This window comes from Cygnus atratus, chromosome 2, assembly GCF_013377495.2.
Source record: "Cygnus atratus isolate AKBS03 ecotype Queensland, Australia chromosome 2, CAtr_DNAZoo_HiC_assembly, whole genome shotgun sequence".
Lineage (NCBI taxonomy): Eukaryota > Metazoa > Chordata > Aves > Anseriformes > Anatidae > Cygnus > Cygnus atratus.
The window spans coordinates 137,495,632-137,512,377 of record NC_066363.1 but is presented as its reverse complement, the minus strand read 5'-3'; the positions used below and the strand labels follow the sequence as shown (position 1 = coordinate 137,512,377).

Here is a 16,746-nt window from a genome sequence, read left to right as displayed (position 1 = left end):
AGGAACAAGGATGGTGAAATTCCCAGTGTAGGTGGGACAAAACAGGTAAGGTGAGCCTTGAGTAGTTGACACTAAGTAGTAAATTGTGTGTAGTCGTGGCCGAGTGGTTAAGGCGATGGACTAGAAATCCATTGGGGTCTCCCCGCGCAGGTTCGAATCCTGCCGACTACGGCTGGAGCTGAAGAGGCTCTGTGCAATTTTATGGATCACAGGAATTTCCGCACCAATATGAGGAAAGAACTTCTTCACAGTGAGGGTGATGGAGCTCTGGCACAGGCTGCCCAGGGAGGTTGTGGAGTCTCCTTCTCTGGAGATATTCAAGGCCTGTCTGGACGCCTACCTGGGCAACCTGCTCCAGGGAACCTGCTTAGCAGGGGGTTGGACCCAATGATCTCTGGAGGTCCCTTCCAGCCCCTACAATTCTGTGATTCTGTGAAATCACTCTAGAAGTAGTTGAAGATCTGTAGGCTAATGAGACTGTCTAGGAAGGGTAGAAGGACTGATGTGAGAAGTCTGCGATCTCGGTACTGGGCTGACATAGACAAGGAGTTAAAGATTCACATGTAAGAGATAGAGAAGAAACAAGACTGGCAGATACATTGGTAGAGGTGGGGCAAGAGGCTTCCAGTTTGGGAGGGTAGTTGAGCACTTCAGAAACTCGTATTCAGGCTTCAGAGACTGGTTTGGACCCAAACATTTCTATCTCATCACCTCTGTCAAATCAGACAAGTACAGACAGGCTGCTAACCTTAACTAAGTTCTTTGATAAAGTCAGTGCAGTCAGCATAAATATTCAGATTTGTTGGGGAAGCCACGCTAAAGTTAGGAGTTTGTTTTTAATGTTCTGTTTTGGAACAAAATCTAAATATTACGTTAGAAAAAGCCTTCGAGAAAGTATCTTCAAAGGCAGTGTCTGACTACTTGCAGCAGCGATAATGATCTGCAATTTGGAAGAACAGAATGTTAACCAACAGGCGTCATCTGATCAGGGCTGGGAGGGGGGCCTGGTGACAAAAATACACGTAACTGTGTAATTAAAGGCTCCCGTAATGCACGTGCTCAGAACAAGGGTGGAGGCCGTCATGATGAGTGCCTATTAAATATGGCATCGCTGTAGCCTTGTTAGCACTTCCAGTCGTATGAGAAATTCATACTAACCAAGGCAATGAATGGAACCTTCCAAGTGAGTTCCTCTTAGTAAGAAGCATAAGAGAAAAAACACCTTTTTTTTTAATTACTAGTCATTGAGAATAATTAATAGTAATCAGCAACTGTTCTACAGAGCTGATGGTTTCTTGCAGAATAAAAGGAAAAAGCCTTACCCCATAACAGAGTTGGAGGACTTCTCTTTTACTTGTACACATGCAGCCCATCCACAGCTGCGACTGGGGATAAGAGGCTTTGTCAGTGGAGTCCACGTCTGAGCTGCACAAGTTCAGAGAGCTCATCCCTGCCCTCACAGGCTGGTGCCTTAGAAGTCCTCAGCTGAGGACCAAGGCTAGAGTCAAAATGAAATTACTGCTGTTGGAAAGGAGGGGAAAAAAATAGGCCGAGAGGAAAAAATGAAAGGAAAAATAAACTTTCAGCTTGTGTAACAGGCATGGAGGCAGAATTTCTGGTGGTATGAGTTGATGAGCAATAGCTGATGAGCAAATTCCTGGAGTGTCCAGGAAAACAAACAAACAAACAAACAAACAGCTGAGGCACTGCCTACAGGTGAGAGAGGACGAGGACAGAAGCTGTGAGGCACCACCTCTAACCAGTTACTAGAGGTGCAGTTTAGAAACTGCCACAGAGGGGCAGAATTTACTTATTTTTCATATGATAGCAAATATATTTTTAAAAAATGGCTGCTAAACACTGCTGTGGGTACCTGAAGGATGCATTTCCATCACTGAGCTCTGGGGTTTGCTAATGAGTGAGAATTATTATACCAGCTGCCAGCCAATTTTGGCCTTGGCGTCTCCCCAAGCTTTTAAGATGACACGCTGTCATCAGTAGATTATCTGCCTGGTAAGAAGGTTAATGAACAAACTTGGGTTTATGCTATCACAGTGTTTTGAATTTCAGAAAGACGGAGCTAGAAGATTCATATGACTATGAGAAGCACAAAATATGCAAACTAGGAAACATTCTCACATTCTTTTTTTTCAGATTCTTCCCTGACATCTGTATGAGGAAGAAATGCACAGCTGCTTGCCAGTGAATTTTACACAATAAAGCTAAAGAACAAAGTAAAACCTGTTTGCATTTAATTTCAAGGAAAACAACCAAACAGAAGTAGTGAAAATTAAACCACCTGGTACGATTCTAGTGCTGTGCTCAGTATTATTCACAGTGATGCTTCTGCATTTTGCTTCAGGTATAAATCTGAATGTTCTAAATAATGCTGAGTCCTGGGAACGTGTGAGTGGGAGAAACATACTGTCCTTCCTCTAGCTGAACAGCTTCCATCCCAGCTCACATTCCCCCTGTACCTTGCAAAACGTCAGCTGGGAATGTTTAGATTGAGGCTGTTTGTGCCAGAATGAGGAAGGGTGCTTTCTGCAGCAAACCTTCCACATTTGTGAAGCAAAACGTGGAGCTTACATGCAACTGAGATCTACTCTTTGTAGCTTTGAATATATATTCAATGAACTATTTTTAATATTCTATAAATATGCACAACAGATCTTGATAATTTGTTTTGCTGAGTTTGTTTTCTTGCTATTGATCTTAAGAGCAATTTACAAGTCTCATTAGGCTCTATAAATCCATTATTATTTTCCCACATTCCTAATGAACTAGATCATGCTGCTTCGGCAGGGTGGGGTTCAGTGCATGGCTGGCTTCAGTGTAGCAAAAAGGAAGCAATTGATCCTTCTAAGCACAGAATTGTAGATTTTATACAAGCATTATGAAAATAAAGAAAACGAAATTATTCTATACCTTTACCTGGTGATAGATTAGGTGTATATATTCCTCACATATTAAAGAGCAGAAAAATTACCGTGAGCGACTCATGCCTCGCAGAGTCTGACACCGATGACCCACTATGACGGAGGTCACCATGAATAAAACTACCTGTTACTTTAGGCCTGCAAAATAAATCTATAAGCATTCATTCCTCTTCTAGCTCAAAGTGGAATACTGTTACCTTCACAGATTTGGACTTTTAGCTCTTCACTTATGTCCTCCAAAGCTGTGAAATCCTCAGCATAGAAGAGGTGCTTATATGATGGTTCAGAAGCAATTTCCAGCAGTTCTTCCTCAATTGCTTTTCCTATTCCAATGGCATAGATAATTATACCTAGATTCAAAAGAAAGTGCATATAATTATTACATCGGCATTTCTAAACCCTTGCTCCTCCATGAAAGGAAAATGTGAGTATTAGTCATTTTAGAGAGAGAGCGGGAGAGCACAAGAAATATATATATGTGCTGTATATCTTCAAAAATGTGTTTGAACAGGCTTAATATGCTTCAGTTATTTAAAAGATGTGCAGAAACTGCTTTGCTGTCATTTAACAGATAGATGGTTTTTAAGATAAAGAGATGAAGGTTGGTTGGCCACTGCTAATTGTAAATGAACCCATAAAGAGCACTGTAAAACATCCAAGAGAATTAGTTGGAAGCCACTAACTAGTGGTATACCTCAGGGGTCAATATTGGGCCCTATTCAACATCTTCATTAAGGATCTGGATGATAAGGCAGCGCATAACTTCAGCAAGTTTGCAGACAACACAAAACTGGCAGGGCTGGCTGACTCACCCAAGGGCCATGCTGCTATCCAGAGGGACCTCAAAAAGCTGAAGAAATGGGCTGATAGGAACCTTGTGAAGTGCAGCAATTGGAAGTGCAAAGTCCTGCACTTGTGGAGGAACATCCCCAACCACCAGCACAAGAGTCCACCCAGCTAGGAAGCAGCTCTGCAGAAAGGAGCTGGGGGGTCCTGGTGGGCACCAAGCTGAACATGAGTCAGTGATGTGCCCTGGTTGCAAAGAAGGCAAACGAGAGCCTGGGCTGCATTAGGCAAAGTGTTGCCAGCAGATCAAGGGAGGTGATCGTGCCCCTGTTGGGCCCTGGTGAGGCCACACCTTGAACACTGTGTCCAGTTCTGGGCTCCCCAGTACAACAGAGACCTGGGCATACTGGAGAGAGTCCAACAAAGGGCCAAGAAGATGAAGGCACTGGCACTTCTCTCTTATAAGGAAACGCTGAACAAGCTGGGACTGGTCAGCCTAGAGAAGAGAAGGCTTGGGGGAGATCTCATCAATGCCTCTAAATACCCAAAGGGAGGATGCAAAGAAGATGGGGCCAGGCTCTTTTCAGTGGTTCTAGTGACAAGAGAAGAGGGCATGGGCACAAACTAAAACACAGGAGCTTCCCTCTGACCATCAGGAAACAGTTTTTCACTCTGCAGGTGGTAGAGAACTGGCACAGGTTGTCCACAGAGACTGGGGGGTCTCCCTCCTAGGAGATATTCAAAAGCCATCTGGACATGGTCCTGGGCAACTGGCCCTGGGGTTGGACCAGATGACCTCCAGAAGTCCTTTCCAACCTCAACCACTCTGTGGTTCTGTGAATCATACAAGTCAGCCTCCCAGTTGTACTGAGAGTTCCTGGTCTGTGTGTGTCTGTGCATGTAGGGTGTGTGCGATAAAGGTAATTAGTGGGTTGGTGGGGAGACCCATTATGTGTCAGCAAATGGGTCAGACTCTTGAAAGATGCCAGTAATTTTTAAAAAATATATAAACAATTAGTTTTTCACTGAAATCCTCAGAGCAAATTGATACTAGATGCTTTCATTCTAAGGGATGGGTTGGGAGGCACAGCAAAGGCACCCAAACCTGTGAGGGTAAGAAGAACATGGGAAAGGAATCCTGGGGGCCTAGGAGAGAAAGGCCCTCACAGCAGGGATGCTCCATACAGGCATCTCCCCTGCAGACGTGCTAGGGAGAAAAGAAAAGAGGATTTATAGTCTTCTTCACTCTGATACCTGGGCAGGAGGAAGTGGTTCACAGCCCTCTAATTAGAAAGACTGTAAACAAGCAATGAGTAGAAAACACGGTGATCGTCAATATCCCCTTTTTCAGCAGTTAACCACAGATTTCTTTATTCTTGCAAACATATCACTTGACACAACATTTCGTTACGTCATTTCTGGCATAGAAAATGTCCACAGCTAGTATTGATTTTTTGATCCATGGTACAGCAATTAGCTTTGTAGTACTTCAAGCTCTTTTGCAAGTTTCAAGAGCAAACAGTCACTTCTCAGCTGTTTGGTTTCAGATAAAACTTAAGATAAGAAGGTTTGGTGTCTCTCTACTGTCACTGAAGAGTAACAGCTACACACTCACTGAATTGCAACTTTAGCCTTCTTGGTGAAGAATCCTGGGCCTGATAACATCATAAAATATGCATTTTCCAACTCTTCAATATTTTGCTTGAGCATCTCCTTACTTTATGTCATGAATCTGCCTACAATTGCACTTCAGCCAGGAAAGCAAAACATTCACCAGAAGCTTATTCAACTTAATGAATGAACCAGTCATGCTGAAGTCTGTTGCTTTTTAAAGACTTGGAGATATCAGTGATAAAGCATTCAAGGCCAATTTTATGTTCAACATTACTACATTGCCTACACTGCAATTACACAAGGGATGGATTTGGCTTGTAGTGCTACAAATATCAGTGTAAACAGTCTGGAGCTGGGGTTTCATTCAGTAAGTAAGCAAGGTTGGCTTAGTACTGTTTTCCTTCAGTCCTGTAAATTCTCCACGTATTTTCCCAGACCTCACTATTTAGTGTATAAATCTTTCATTTTATTTTTTTTTAAAGCACTTGGCTTATATTTCATTGTAACAGCAACCTTGTTAGCGCATACTCTTCTCATATCCTTTTCTTCGCACAAAGAAGTCGCAGTCCTGACCAGGGCTACGCTACTCATACATCACCGTGATTGTCATATCAAGTCAATAAAACAAAAACAGAAAAAATATGTGCAGCATCGTTGTTGTGGTTTAACCCAGCAGGCAGCTAAGTACCACACAGCCGTTAGGCACATGGAGGAGAGGATTGGGAGGAAAAAAAGTAAAAGTTTGTGGGTTGAGATAAAGGTAGTTTAACAGGACAGAAAAGGAAGAGAAATAATAATAACATAAACAACAACAATAATGGAATATAAAACCAAGTGATGCTCAATGCAATTGCCCACCACCTGCTGACCAATGCCCAGCCTATCCCTGAGGAGTGGCTCCTCCCCAGCCCCGGCTAGCCATCCCATGTTTATTGTGTAACATGCTGCCACATGGTATGGGATATCCCTTTGGCCAGTCTGGGTCAGCTGTCCTTGTTCTGTGCCCTTGCAGCTTCTTGTGCACCCCCAGCCTGCCCACTGGTGGGGCGGTGTGAGAAGCTGAAAAGTCCTTGGCTTATTGTAAGCACTGCTCTGCAATTAACTAAAACAGCAGTGTGTTATCAGCATTATTCTCATCCTAAATCCAAAATATAGCACAATACCAGCTACTAGGAGGAAAATTACCCCTATCCCAGCTGAAACCAGGACAATCGTCTAAAATTCGTCTATTTTATCCATGTTGTGGGTCATCAGGCCTGGTTCTTAATGCAGTTTCTCAGAACACAGAAATTGTATTTCAATGTTTTACTGTAATGTTTTACTGTAGCACACCTACACTATCACTACTCTATGATTCTCTATGATTCTACATCCTCTATCACAATATTTGCCTTTAAGAAAGAATCAAAGACACTTCCACTCACCAGTTTGCTTTGCTCTAGCAGCCCACCCAGAGACTTCATCTTGAGCTCGTCCATCTGTAAATACAATAGCGATTCGAGGGACATTTGCTGAAAATGGTCTGGCTCCTTCTGTTTCTGTGAAGCTTCTCTCAAACATTTGCTTCAGAGCCAGTCCTGTCATGGAACCTCGCCCCATATATTTCATTTGTGATACAGCTTTCTTCATGTCTTTGGCTGAGTTGAACTGCCTTAATGTAAACTCTGTGCGGACTTCACTGGAATACTGAAGCAAACCAACTCGAGCCGCTTTGGGTGAAATCTCAAGCGTATCCAATATTCCTGAGACAAATTGTTTCACGATTTCAAAATTGTCCTCTCCGAGACTTTTCGATCCATCAATCACAAACACCAGGTCAACCGGGCCTTCGGTGCATCCTATGAAATAAGCAGCAGTGTTCAGATCATGAAAAAGTCCACTAAGTTGAAAATAGGACCTAGATACATAGGGACTGTATGAACTCAGGTGTCATCTAGAGTACCTTGATCCTGGCTCAGACAACCTTGCCAGTGTGTCTAGAGATGTTGTGTACAGTCTATATCAAAAGGTAAGAGTGTGCCCATGACCAGAGTTTATAACAAAACTATAATCACAGTGAATATTTATCAAGATGTGCCGCTTTGTAGAATACTTCATATTTTTAAGTTTGCTGTAAAATAGATTTTTAAGCAAATTTTAAGAATGACTGTTAAGTGGGGAAAACTGTAACTGAAGAACATAGCTAGGATATAGAAACAGTTTCAACCATTTTCTTCTAGGGATAGGCCTGTATGCTAACTTTACCTTTGTGTAGATGACCAACATTGAAATAAATGGAAGAGAATCACTGAAGCTGTATTTGTACTACAGAAGTATCAAAAACATAAAGGTGGTAAAAAGAAATCAGTTGCTGAAGCTATACTTGTATATAAGTTGAAAATCTAGAAGTTATGTTTAGAGTTGCAGGAAATAATGAGGCAAGAGCGAAAGAGCTTGGGAAAGGCTGAGAGAGAAGGGTTAGGTAGACTGCCGTACAGCTTGGGATGAGGTTCATGTCTAGGGACAAAATTCAGATGATGCTTGTGTTTTTATAACACAAATTTAAACCTCTAATGGCAAACAGCTAAAAATTATAGGGAAGACAGTAAATGCTAGAAGGTTGCCTAGCTGATAATGTTGGATCAGAACGGTTTATACACACTGTTTTGCTTGTAACTCTCTTAAAATCTTGTAGTTAGAAGCCTTATTCATTGCTGTAATTAATATTTTCTGTTTTACCCACTGAAGCTGCGAGACAATCCAGGAGATACTGACAAACTTGGAGTTCTCATACTTGTTTAAGTGCACTTGCAAAAATCAAAGCAGCCTGTAAGCACTCTGCTTTGACTGCAGAAATTACTGAAGCTGTCTGTTAGCAAGTCAGTAGGGATATGCAATTTCAGTTTTAAAGTTAGGACATTTCTTCATAGAAAATAGCTCCTTTTTAGAACCACTGTCCAAGAATTCCTTTCTGCAGTCATCTGAGGAAAAGATGTGTCACGTACTAAAGCAATAGAAATGCACTGAATATCAAAACGACCTCAATATCACTGCGTATGTTGAGACAGGGCAACAGTTCATGGCGAACTGTTTTAATTATGACTGAGATCAGCCATGCACGTTACCATTCTTTTGGTAATAATACTCTCCTCAAGTAAGGCATTCATTCCTGCAGAATAAATATTTTTACTGAGCTCCAGTAGATGAGTTTCTCCTCCAGAAATTAAAAGGGTGATGAGATAAATGCATATCATGTTCCAAGGATGTCATGTTAGAAGATAAGAAAATAGAATTAATGATATTTTAAAATTTAGTATATAAAGATAAAAGCTCCACAGTATATGAATCTGTTTAAAGTACACATTCCTTGATAATAAGATTTTGTTCTGACTTTTTTCCTGATGTTTGGAAAGGATTATTATTGTATTTGATACTGTATCAAAACAACCGTTCATTTTGTTATTTTTTTGTTTACAAGAGCATCAAGCTAAATTTTTCAAGACATTTTCCATCACACTCACATATGCTTTGGGCTTTCAAACAATACATCAGTATTGAAGTGAGGCATTTGAAGTGAGGTCAAGTAATTTTAAAAATCAAAGAAACAAATTCTTTCCAAATAAAATGTACCTACTTCTGCATGTTTTCTGATCTTCTTTTAGTACATATCCGTCCTGACATTTGCAGATGTATGAATCATCATTATTAACACAAATATGTTCACAACCATGGACAACCGATTTGCAGACATCTTTGCCTACGAACAATTGAAATATTTATATGTATTCTATTTAACATATTTCTAAATTCAAATATTTCAAATGTCATTTGAAGAACATATGACAAAGTAGAAGAACGTCTTTGATTTTTTTATGTAGTAATGCTGGAGAAGAGTGTCTGATAGACTTATTCAGTTACTTACTTCGACATGTTTTTCCATCTTGCCGCAGGACAAAACCCTCATGGCACCGACAGCTGTATGAATTGTTATTATTAATGCACACATGTTCACAGCCATGGTCAATGGACTTACACAGGTCTTTATCTGAGAATTGTTAAGAGAATTTCCTTATTAGATTTGCTCTCAAATGCAAAACTGGCATAAGACACTTTTGAGAAAATTTAGTCTGTTATCGCTTTTATGACTGAAATAACATATTCCCCATAAAAGTTCCAGCTACTCACTCCTGCATGTTTTCCTGTCTCTCCTTAGTATAAACCCTTTGTGGCACTGACACACGTATGAATCACCAGTTGGAACACAAACATGTTCACAACCATGGTTGACTGTTTTGCAGATATTTTTACCTGGGAATAATGAAAATAATATTTAGCACAGTTATCCAGGTAAATAACTTTCACAAAACATAAAAATTAGAGCAATAATCTTCCATGAAGGAGCTCATTTCCATCAAGTTGATTGCATGTTATTTTATGAAGTTATTGCTGTGTTAAAGACACAAAGAACACACTACATGATATGTTTCATGAACAGATCAGAAAGTACGTAATGAAGATTAAACATCTTACTTTTACAAGTTTTCCTATCTTCCCTCAGTATGAAGTCCTCATGGCACTCACAGGTATAGGAATCATCAGTATTAACACAAATATGCTCACAGCCATGGTCAACTGATTTGCAAACATCTTTGTCTGAGGAGAATGGATGGAGTTTGTTAGATGAGATTCTTTAGGGAGAGATTAAATCTTTAATAAGTAGCTCAAGTAGTTAGAAATCACAAATAAACATACACATGTGGAAACACTCACAGGTACAACACTTAAATGCCTCAAAAAAAACCCATACTGTTATGGCTCAGGCTACTCACATCTACATGTCCTTCCATCTTCCTTCAGTATGAAATTTTCATGACATTTGCAGATGTAAGAATCTTCAGTATTCACACAAATTTGTTCACAGCCATGGTTGATTGAATTACAAACATCCTTGTCTGCAAACAAAAGAGTTAGTAGTTAACATATATCAGCAGAGGTCTTGGTTATATGTGTAATTCATCAAATTAAGTTATCATGCTACTTACTTTTGCAGGTTTTCCCATCTTCTCTCAACAGGAACCCATCATGGCATTTGCAGATATAGGAATCATCAGTATTAACACAAACATGTTCACAGCCATGGTCAACTGCTTTGCAAAGATCTTTATCTGAGAATAGATGACAGCTCTTGCTAGTTAATACGTTTCCACACAAGCATGAACTGCAGATAAAAAGTTTGCTGATAAATATTGGACTACTTACTTCTGCATGTTTTTCCATCTTCTCGTAGCAGGAATCCCTCCTGACACTTACAAATAAATGTATCACCAGCATTAACACAGGCATGTTCACAGCCATGGTTGACTGATTTGCAAATATCCTTGCCTAGCAACAGTCAGATAATACTTAATGTGATTTCCTAGTTAAACTTTTATATATATATTTATATAAATATAAAGACTGTAGGGGTAATCCCATGAGCAAAGAAATATGGAAGCATGCATGCTGAAAGCAAATTTCTGGCTAGATGATGATTGGCAGTTTAGCTCACATGGGGCACGAGTTCTTTACTATCTGAGCAGAAAGAACTGCATGGTTTGGACGGTCTCCCACTGACAATGAATCATTTTAGGATTAATCTGACTAGATTAAGGAGGGCACTACACTAACAGCAGTAAGAGAAAAAGGAAGGAGTAATTTAGCATAGTCATTTAGCATAAATTCATGCTAGTGGAAACAAAATTAAGCAAAACACCACAGGACACAAAGCAAAACAATTCTTTAGAACTCTTACATCAATGCCAAGAATCTGCAAAAGCAAAATCCAGGAGAATAGGAACTACTGACTTAAGAGGATAAATAAATTGCTGAAAACTGACGGGGGAATTTGTATGAGTGCAATGTTAAAACCAGTTGGTCATAACCTCTTCAAGAAGGATAGAGAAGGAGAAAGTACAGGAGGAAGTCAAGCCATCTATCAGCATTCCCTGTTGCTTTTTCACTGAAAAAAAAAAATATTCCCAGTTGCTGATGCAGAACTACCTTTACATAGGAAATATAACAGTGGATACCTCTGACAGCAAAGTTCAGATTGGTCAGAATCACAGAACCATAGAATATCCTAAGTTGGAAGGGAACCACATCGATCAATGAGTCCAACTCCTGCCTCCACACAGGACAACCCAAAAATCAGGCCATGTGTCTGAGGGCATTGTCCAAACTTTTCCTGAACTCCAGCAGGCTCAGTGCTGTGACCACTGCCCTGGGGAGCCTGTCCCAGTGCCCGACCACCCTCTGGGTGCAGAACCTTTTCCTAACACCCAGCCTGACCCTCCCTGTCCCAGCTCCATGCTGTTCCCTCAGGTCCTTTCGCTGTCCCCAGAGAGCAGAGCTCAGCGCCTGCCCCTCTGCTCCCCTTGTGAGGGAGCTGCAGGCCGCCATGAGGCCTCTCCTTGGCCTCCTCTGCTCTGCGCTGAGCAAACCAAGGGATCTCATCCACTCCTCATACATCTTCCCCTCCAGACTCTTCGCCATCCTCATAGTTCTCCTTTGGACACTCTAATAGTTTTATGTCCTTCTTATATTGTAGCACCCAAAACTGCATACCAGTAATTGAGGTGAGGCCACAACAGTGCAGATCAAAGCGAGACAATCCCTTTCCTCGACTGGCTAGCAATGCCACGCTTGATGCTCCCCAGAGTATGCTTGGCCCTTTTCGCTGCCAGGGCACACTGCTGGCTCACGTTCAACTTGCTGTCGACCAAAACCTCCCAGATCTCCCAGATCCCTTTCCTCAGGGCTGCTCTCCAGCCTCTCATCCCCCAGTTTGTACATATGGCTAGGGTTGCCCCATCCCAGATGCAGAATCCAGCACTTACTCTTGTTAAATTTCATGTGGTTCGTGATTGCTCAACCCTCCACAATCAACAGCTCCTGCTAATTTAGTGTCATCTGCAAAGTTACTTATGCAGTCGAGTCCTGTCCAGATCATTTAGAAACACAAAGAAGAGAACTGGCCCTAAAACGGAGCCCTGTGGACCCTCACTACTGACTGGCTGCCAGCTTGTTGTAACCCCATTCACTATCACCCTTTGAGACTGACCCATCAGCCAACTGTTCACCCGTTGTATTATGTATTCGTCTAGCTGTATGCTGGATATTTTGTCCAGAAGGATAATGTGAGAAACTGTATTGAAAGCTTTGCCAAAATCCAGATTACATCAACTAACTTCTCTTGGTTCTTAGCAATTAGCAGAGCAAATAAGTTCAATGTGTAGGGAAGACATTTATGTTTTCACAAGAACTTCAGTCTGAGATGCATTACCTGGAGGTTTCATGCTGCCAATACAAAAATTCCAAAAAATACTATAGAGGACAATGTTCTAACTCAACAAGCGTTACATTCAAGACATAACAATCTAGACTAGATCGTGTTCTAGCAGGTAAAGAAGAAATGGTTATGAAAGTAAAAATTAGCATCAGTTAGCATCAGCTTATGCACAGCTGTGTGCAATATTTGTTGTTTTCAAACAGAATGAAATACAAGCCAGCAACAAACAGCTATTACTTCAGAAGGATAAATTTTACATAGCTGAAAGCAATTATGAGCCAAAGGATTTTGTGATGGGAGGAAAAAATAAAATAAAATATAAAAATAAAAAGTAATGATGACTGCATTATTTAAGGTTATTTTAGGTAACCTTAACTAGATACCTCCAAAAAAACGTAGTCACATCATCAAAAAAGAGTACCAGAGTAGTTAAAAACCAACCTCCTTTAGAAATTGAAACAGAAAACAGCTATAAGATATGAATAATGAATTAAAGGAAAATTCACATTATTTACTGAAAATGAAAATGTGAAATTCAAAAACATGGAAATAATAAGATAAAGGAAAAGGGAATGCATGACCAACAAAATGAAGGGTAGTATGAGTAAGTTATTTAAAGGCTATTTAAAAAAAAAAACAAATCATTCTAACAGTATATTGTTAATTAGTAGACAGAAATAATAGAATTGTCAATCTTAATCCAGAAAAGGTAAAAAAAGATTTAGTATATTCAAACTGGAACTTATGAAATAGGCTACTGATAATATTGTTGGAATGATGTTTCGTGAGCTTAGTAGTAGGTCACACAGCACCTACTGAAGAAACAGCAGTAACTCCAGATCACTTGCAGCCAAGAGGTGTAACAGAGCTGGCTTAGTGTTATTTTTTGCTTAGTGTTATTTTTTTGTTACCTCCCAGAACTCCAAGGAAGCCCCAAAACACTGAGGAGTTTCCATCCCCTGTGCATACACACACACTGTTTGAAAAGGATAAATAATTCACTGTAAGCCTGTCAGCTTGACACTAATCCGCATTAAAACAACGGAATAGATAATGTCGACCTTGATTTAGAGAAAATCAAAGAAAATTGATCAAGTTGGTATTATGGAAAAATAGATCTGGGAAAAGTAAATAAGTATCTTTTTAAATTGACTATGAGGCTGTTTTGTAAAGCTCAGGTTATTCATACAATGGAGAATCCAGTAAGGTATCAGCCTTGGTATTTATTTTGATTAAGAATACAAAACAAAAGTAACTACAAAATAAACATTATATGGATTAACAGTGGCTAGAGAGGTCTTCAGGATAAATTGTAAATTGGGAATTGTCAAGTGGCTTTGTTTCTAAGAAATTGCTCTCTGCTATTTAACATTTTAATGAACAATCTTAAAGAAAATATAAAATAATCACTGACAAAGTTTGCAGGTTATTCCAAAGTTGAAGGAATGGCAAATAAAAATAGAGCAGCTGCTGATATAAGGAGATGGGAATATTTTGCAGGCTGAGTAACAACAAGCCATATATATTTTTAAATAGCCAGAATTAGACTTACATATTTAGAAAAAAAAGAATGAAGGCTATACTTCCCACGGGACGTGGGACACTTGTGTGACTGAGAGTCTTATATGGCTATGGTCATGGTAGATAACTGGCTACATATGAGCTTTAGCAGAGTTGTATGGTCAGAGACTAATGCTATCTTTGGTCATTAAAAAAAAAAAAGGGTAGATTCAAAAAATAATTGGGGATATAGTTCTTATACCGGGATATAGTTCTTATACCTTAGACCCTACTGTACCTTGTATTGTAAGACTTTGTACCACTGTGGTGTCCCCGCAAGGATGCTGATAAATACAAAAGGCTTTAGGAGAGCAAGAAGAGATTTATGAAAAGATAAGAAAACATATAAAGAGCTTGAAGGAGTTTCATCTGCTTATCATGTACTAAAGACCATGATAAGAGGTTAAGCTAAGGAACAGGTTAAATTATGGTCCACATGAGTATACACAGAACAACACAGTGGCAATTAGAAGTTCAACTCATCAAAGTAAAATGTAGCAACATCCTATGCTCAAGATTAAATTTTGGCATAGTCCAGAAATGAGGTTCACATTTTAAAAGCCACATTCAGACTTAAAACTGGCTGATTTTCTGAAATACAGCTTTAGTTCAAAGAGTAATTAATTCCTAAAAATCTTATGATCTATACAGGACAATATTCCGTTCTGACCACTATGAATCACTGAATAATTTCCAAGTAAAAGAGAAATGAAATACCTGCTTTTATTCATAAGCTACTTACTTCGGCATGTTTTCCCATCTTGCCTCAGTACAAATCCGTCATGGCATTGGCAAGTGTATGAGTCGTCATTATTAACACAAAGATGTTCACAGCCATGATTGACTGATTTGCAGATGTCCTTACCTGGGAATAATTTAGATTTTATTTACTACAGTTTAATAAACGAGTACATTTCCAAAAATATAAATGCTAAAAGTAATAACCTCCTAGTAAAACAATGAATTTATCCTCTTTTTTTGTCAGGTAAAATCATAAATAAGACCTATCTCTAACACAACATGCTTCTCCAGTAGACCCCTGAGTGTAAAAAATACATTAACATCAAGTAACTTACTTTTACACGTTTTCTCATCTTCCCTCAATACAAAACCCTCATAGCACTGGCAAATGTATGAATTATCAGTGTTCACACAAACATGCTCACAGCCATGGTCAACAGAATTGCAAACATCTTTATCTGGAAAAAAAATAATGGTGCCAGACTTTAAAACATGTCTACAAATGCACAGATTATAAGGAAAACTTCTATTAAAGATAAGGATACTTACTTCTACATGTTTTTCCATCTTCCCTTAATGCAAATCCCTCAAAACACTGGCAGATGTATGACTCATCAGCATTAACACAAACATGTTCACAGCCATGGGCAACTGAGCTGCAAATGTCTTTATCTGAGAATAGTTGACGGTTTTTGGTTAAAGCACATCTACAATGATTATGCAGGGAGAAGTAATAGCTTTTATTAGGTCTACTGAGATCATTGGAAGAAATGGACAAAAATTTAGGCAGCTAACACTTCTAACTCTTGGTACCTGAAAAATTGTGGGTCTTTTTTGTCTACAGTCATATCAGTTTAGCTACTAAAATACACCATTTCTGTCCACTGAGTCTCTTACAAGCTTCTGGCAGGTATAACAATAGTATATCATGAATAAACTACTGCTTTTAGTTAAAACACTTCCACAGATCTACATACTGTAGATAAAAGTCTACTAGTAATTACGAGAGTACTTACTTCTGCATGTTTTCCCATCTTCTCTCAGTAAGAAACCCTCATGACACTCACAAGCATAAGAGTCGTCTTTGTTAACACAAATATGCTCACAGCCATGGCTGACTGATTTGCAGATGTCCTGTCCTGAGAATGATTCAGATATAAATATAGTTTTGAATGAAAACATGTTAAAAATGTAGGTATCAAAATGATGTTTTCTAGTGAGAAGTGATAAACTCCTTTCTTTCCTTGCCTAATGCATGTGCAAAAATGTTCAATATATATTGGTTACTCACTTCTGCATGTCTTCCCATCTTCTCTCAATATGTATCCCTCACGACACTTGCAGATGTAGGAATTGTCAGCACTAACACAAACATGTTCACAGCCATGGTTGACTGATTTGCAGACATTTTTACCTGAGAGTAATTTAACAGATTAAGAATTGTGTTAGTTAAGGACAGGATGTTCAGTTACTGAATGTTCTTGTCCTTGCTGGTATTCCAGACTCAATTCTGCAAATCATTTATACCACCTGCTGTCAATTTCTGTTGTAACAAAAAGGTACATCTTTGTTGTACAAATTTTATAACCTTATTACTAAGGAAAAGTGCACTGTTTTGGTTCCAGAGTTTGTATAATTTCACGTGTCCCCAGCATGAAGATTAGTTACCTACAGAGATTTCCAAAGACACCTAAATCCCACATCCACATTTCAAGTAAACTTTCTGGTGAGAAACGTATCTTTCCATCACCATCATTTTATCTTCAGTAATAAACCTGCTCAAACCTGACGTAGTTATGC

The 16,746-nt window shown here is 39.4% G+C and overlaps 1 protein-coding gene and 1 non-coding gene across 7 annotated transcripts in view; one reads left to right on the top strand and one right to left on the bottom strand.

Moving 5' to 3' along the window:
* MATN2 (matrilin 2) overlaps positions 1 to 16,746 on the bottom strand; it is a 69,448-nt gene that overhangs the window by 5,021 nt on the left and 47,681 nt on the right. For 3 of the 6 annotated variants that reach the window (XM_035546346.2, XM_035546347.2, XM_050709016.1), the window contains exons 10-23: positions 16,238 to 16,360; positions 15,963 to 16,085; positions 15,496 to 15,618; positions 15,282 to 15,404; positions 14,948 to 15,070; positions 10,578 to 10,700; positions 10,361 to 10,483; positions 10,148 to 10,270; positions 9,849 to 9,971; positions 9,504 to 9,626; positions 9,241 to 9,363; positions 8,953 to 9,075; positions 6,764 to 7,177; positions 3,137 to 3,289 (exon numbers count right to left, since the gene is read on the bottom strand). In XM_035546346.2, coding sequence (XP_035402239.1) covers positions 3,137 to 3,289; positions 6,764 to 7,177; positions 8,953 to 9,075; positions 9,241 to 9,363; positions 9,504 to 9,626; positions 9,849 to 9,971; positions 10,148 to 10,270; positions 10,361 to 10,483; positions 10,578 to 10,700; positions 14,948 to 15,070; positions 15,282 to 15,404; positions 15,496 to 15,618; positions 15,963 to 16,085; positions 16,238 to 16,360 — 2,043 coding nt within the window. The remainder of the gene's footprint in view (positions 1 to 3,136; positions 3,290 to 6,763; positions 7,178 to 8,952; positions 9,076 to 9,240; positions 9,364 to 9,503; positions 9,627 to 9,848; positions 9,972 to 10,147; positions 10,271 to 10,360; positions 10,484 to 10,577; positions 10,701 to 14,947; positions 15,071 to 15,281; positions 15,405 to 15,495; positions 15,619 to 15,962; positions 16,086 to 16,237; positions 16,361 to 16,746) is intronic. The other 3 variants (XM_050709017.1, XM_035546348.2, XM_035546349.2) reach the window with 3 other exon arrangements.
* Positions 90 to 171, top strand: TRNAS-AGA (transfer RNA serine (anticodon AGA)). The gene has a single exon. It is a non-coding gene; the product is annotated as a tRNA-Ser (tRNA).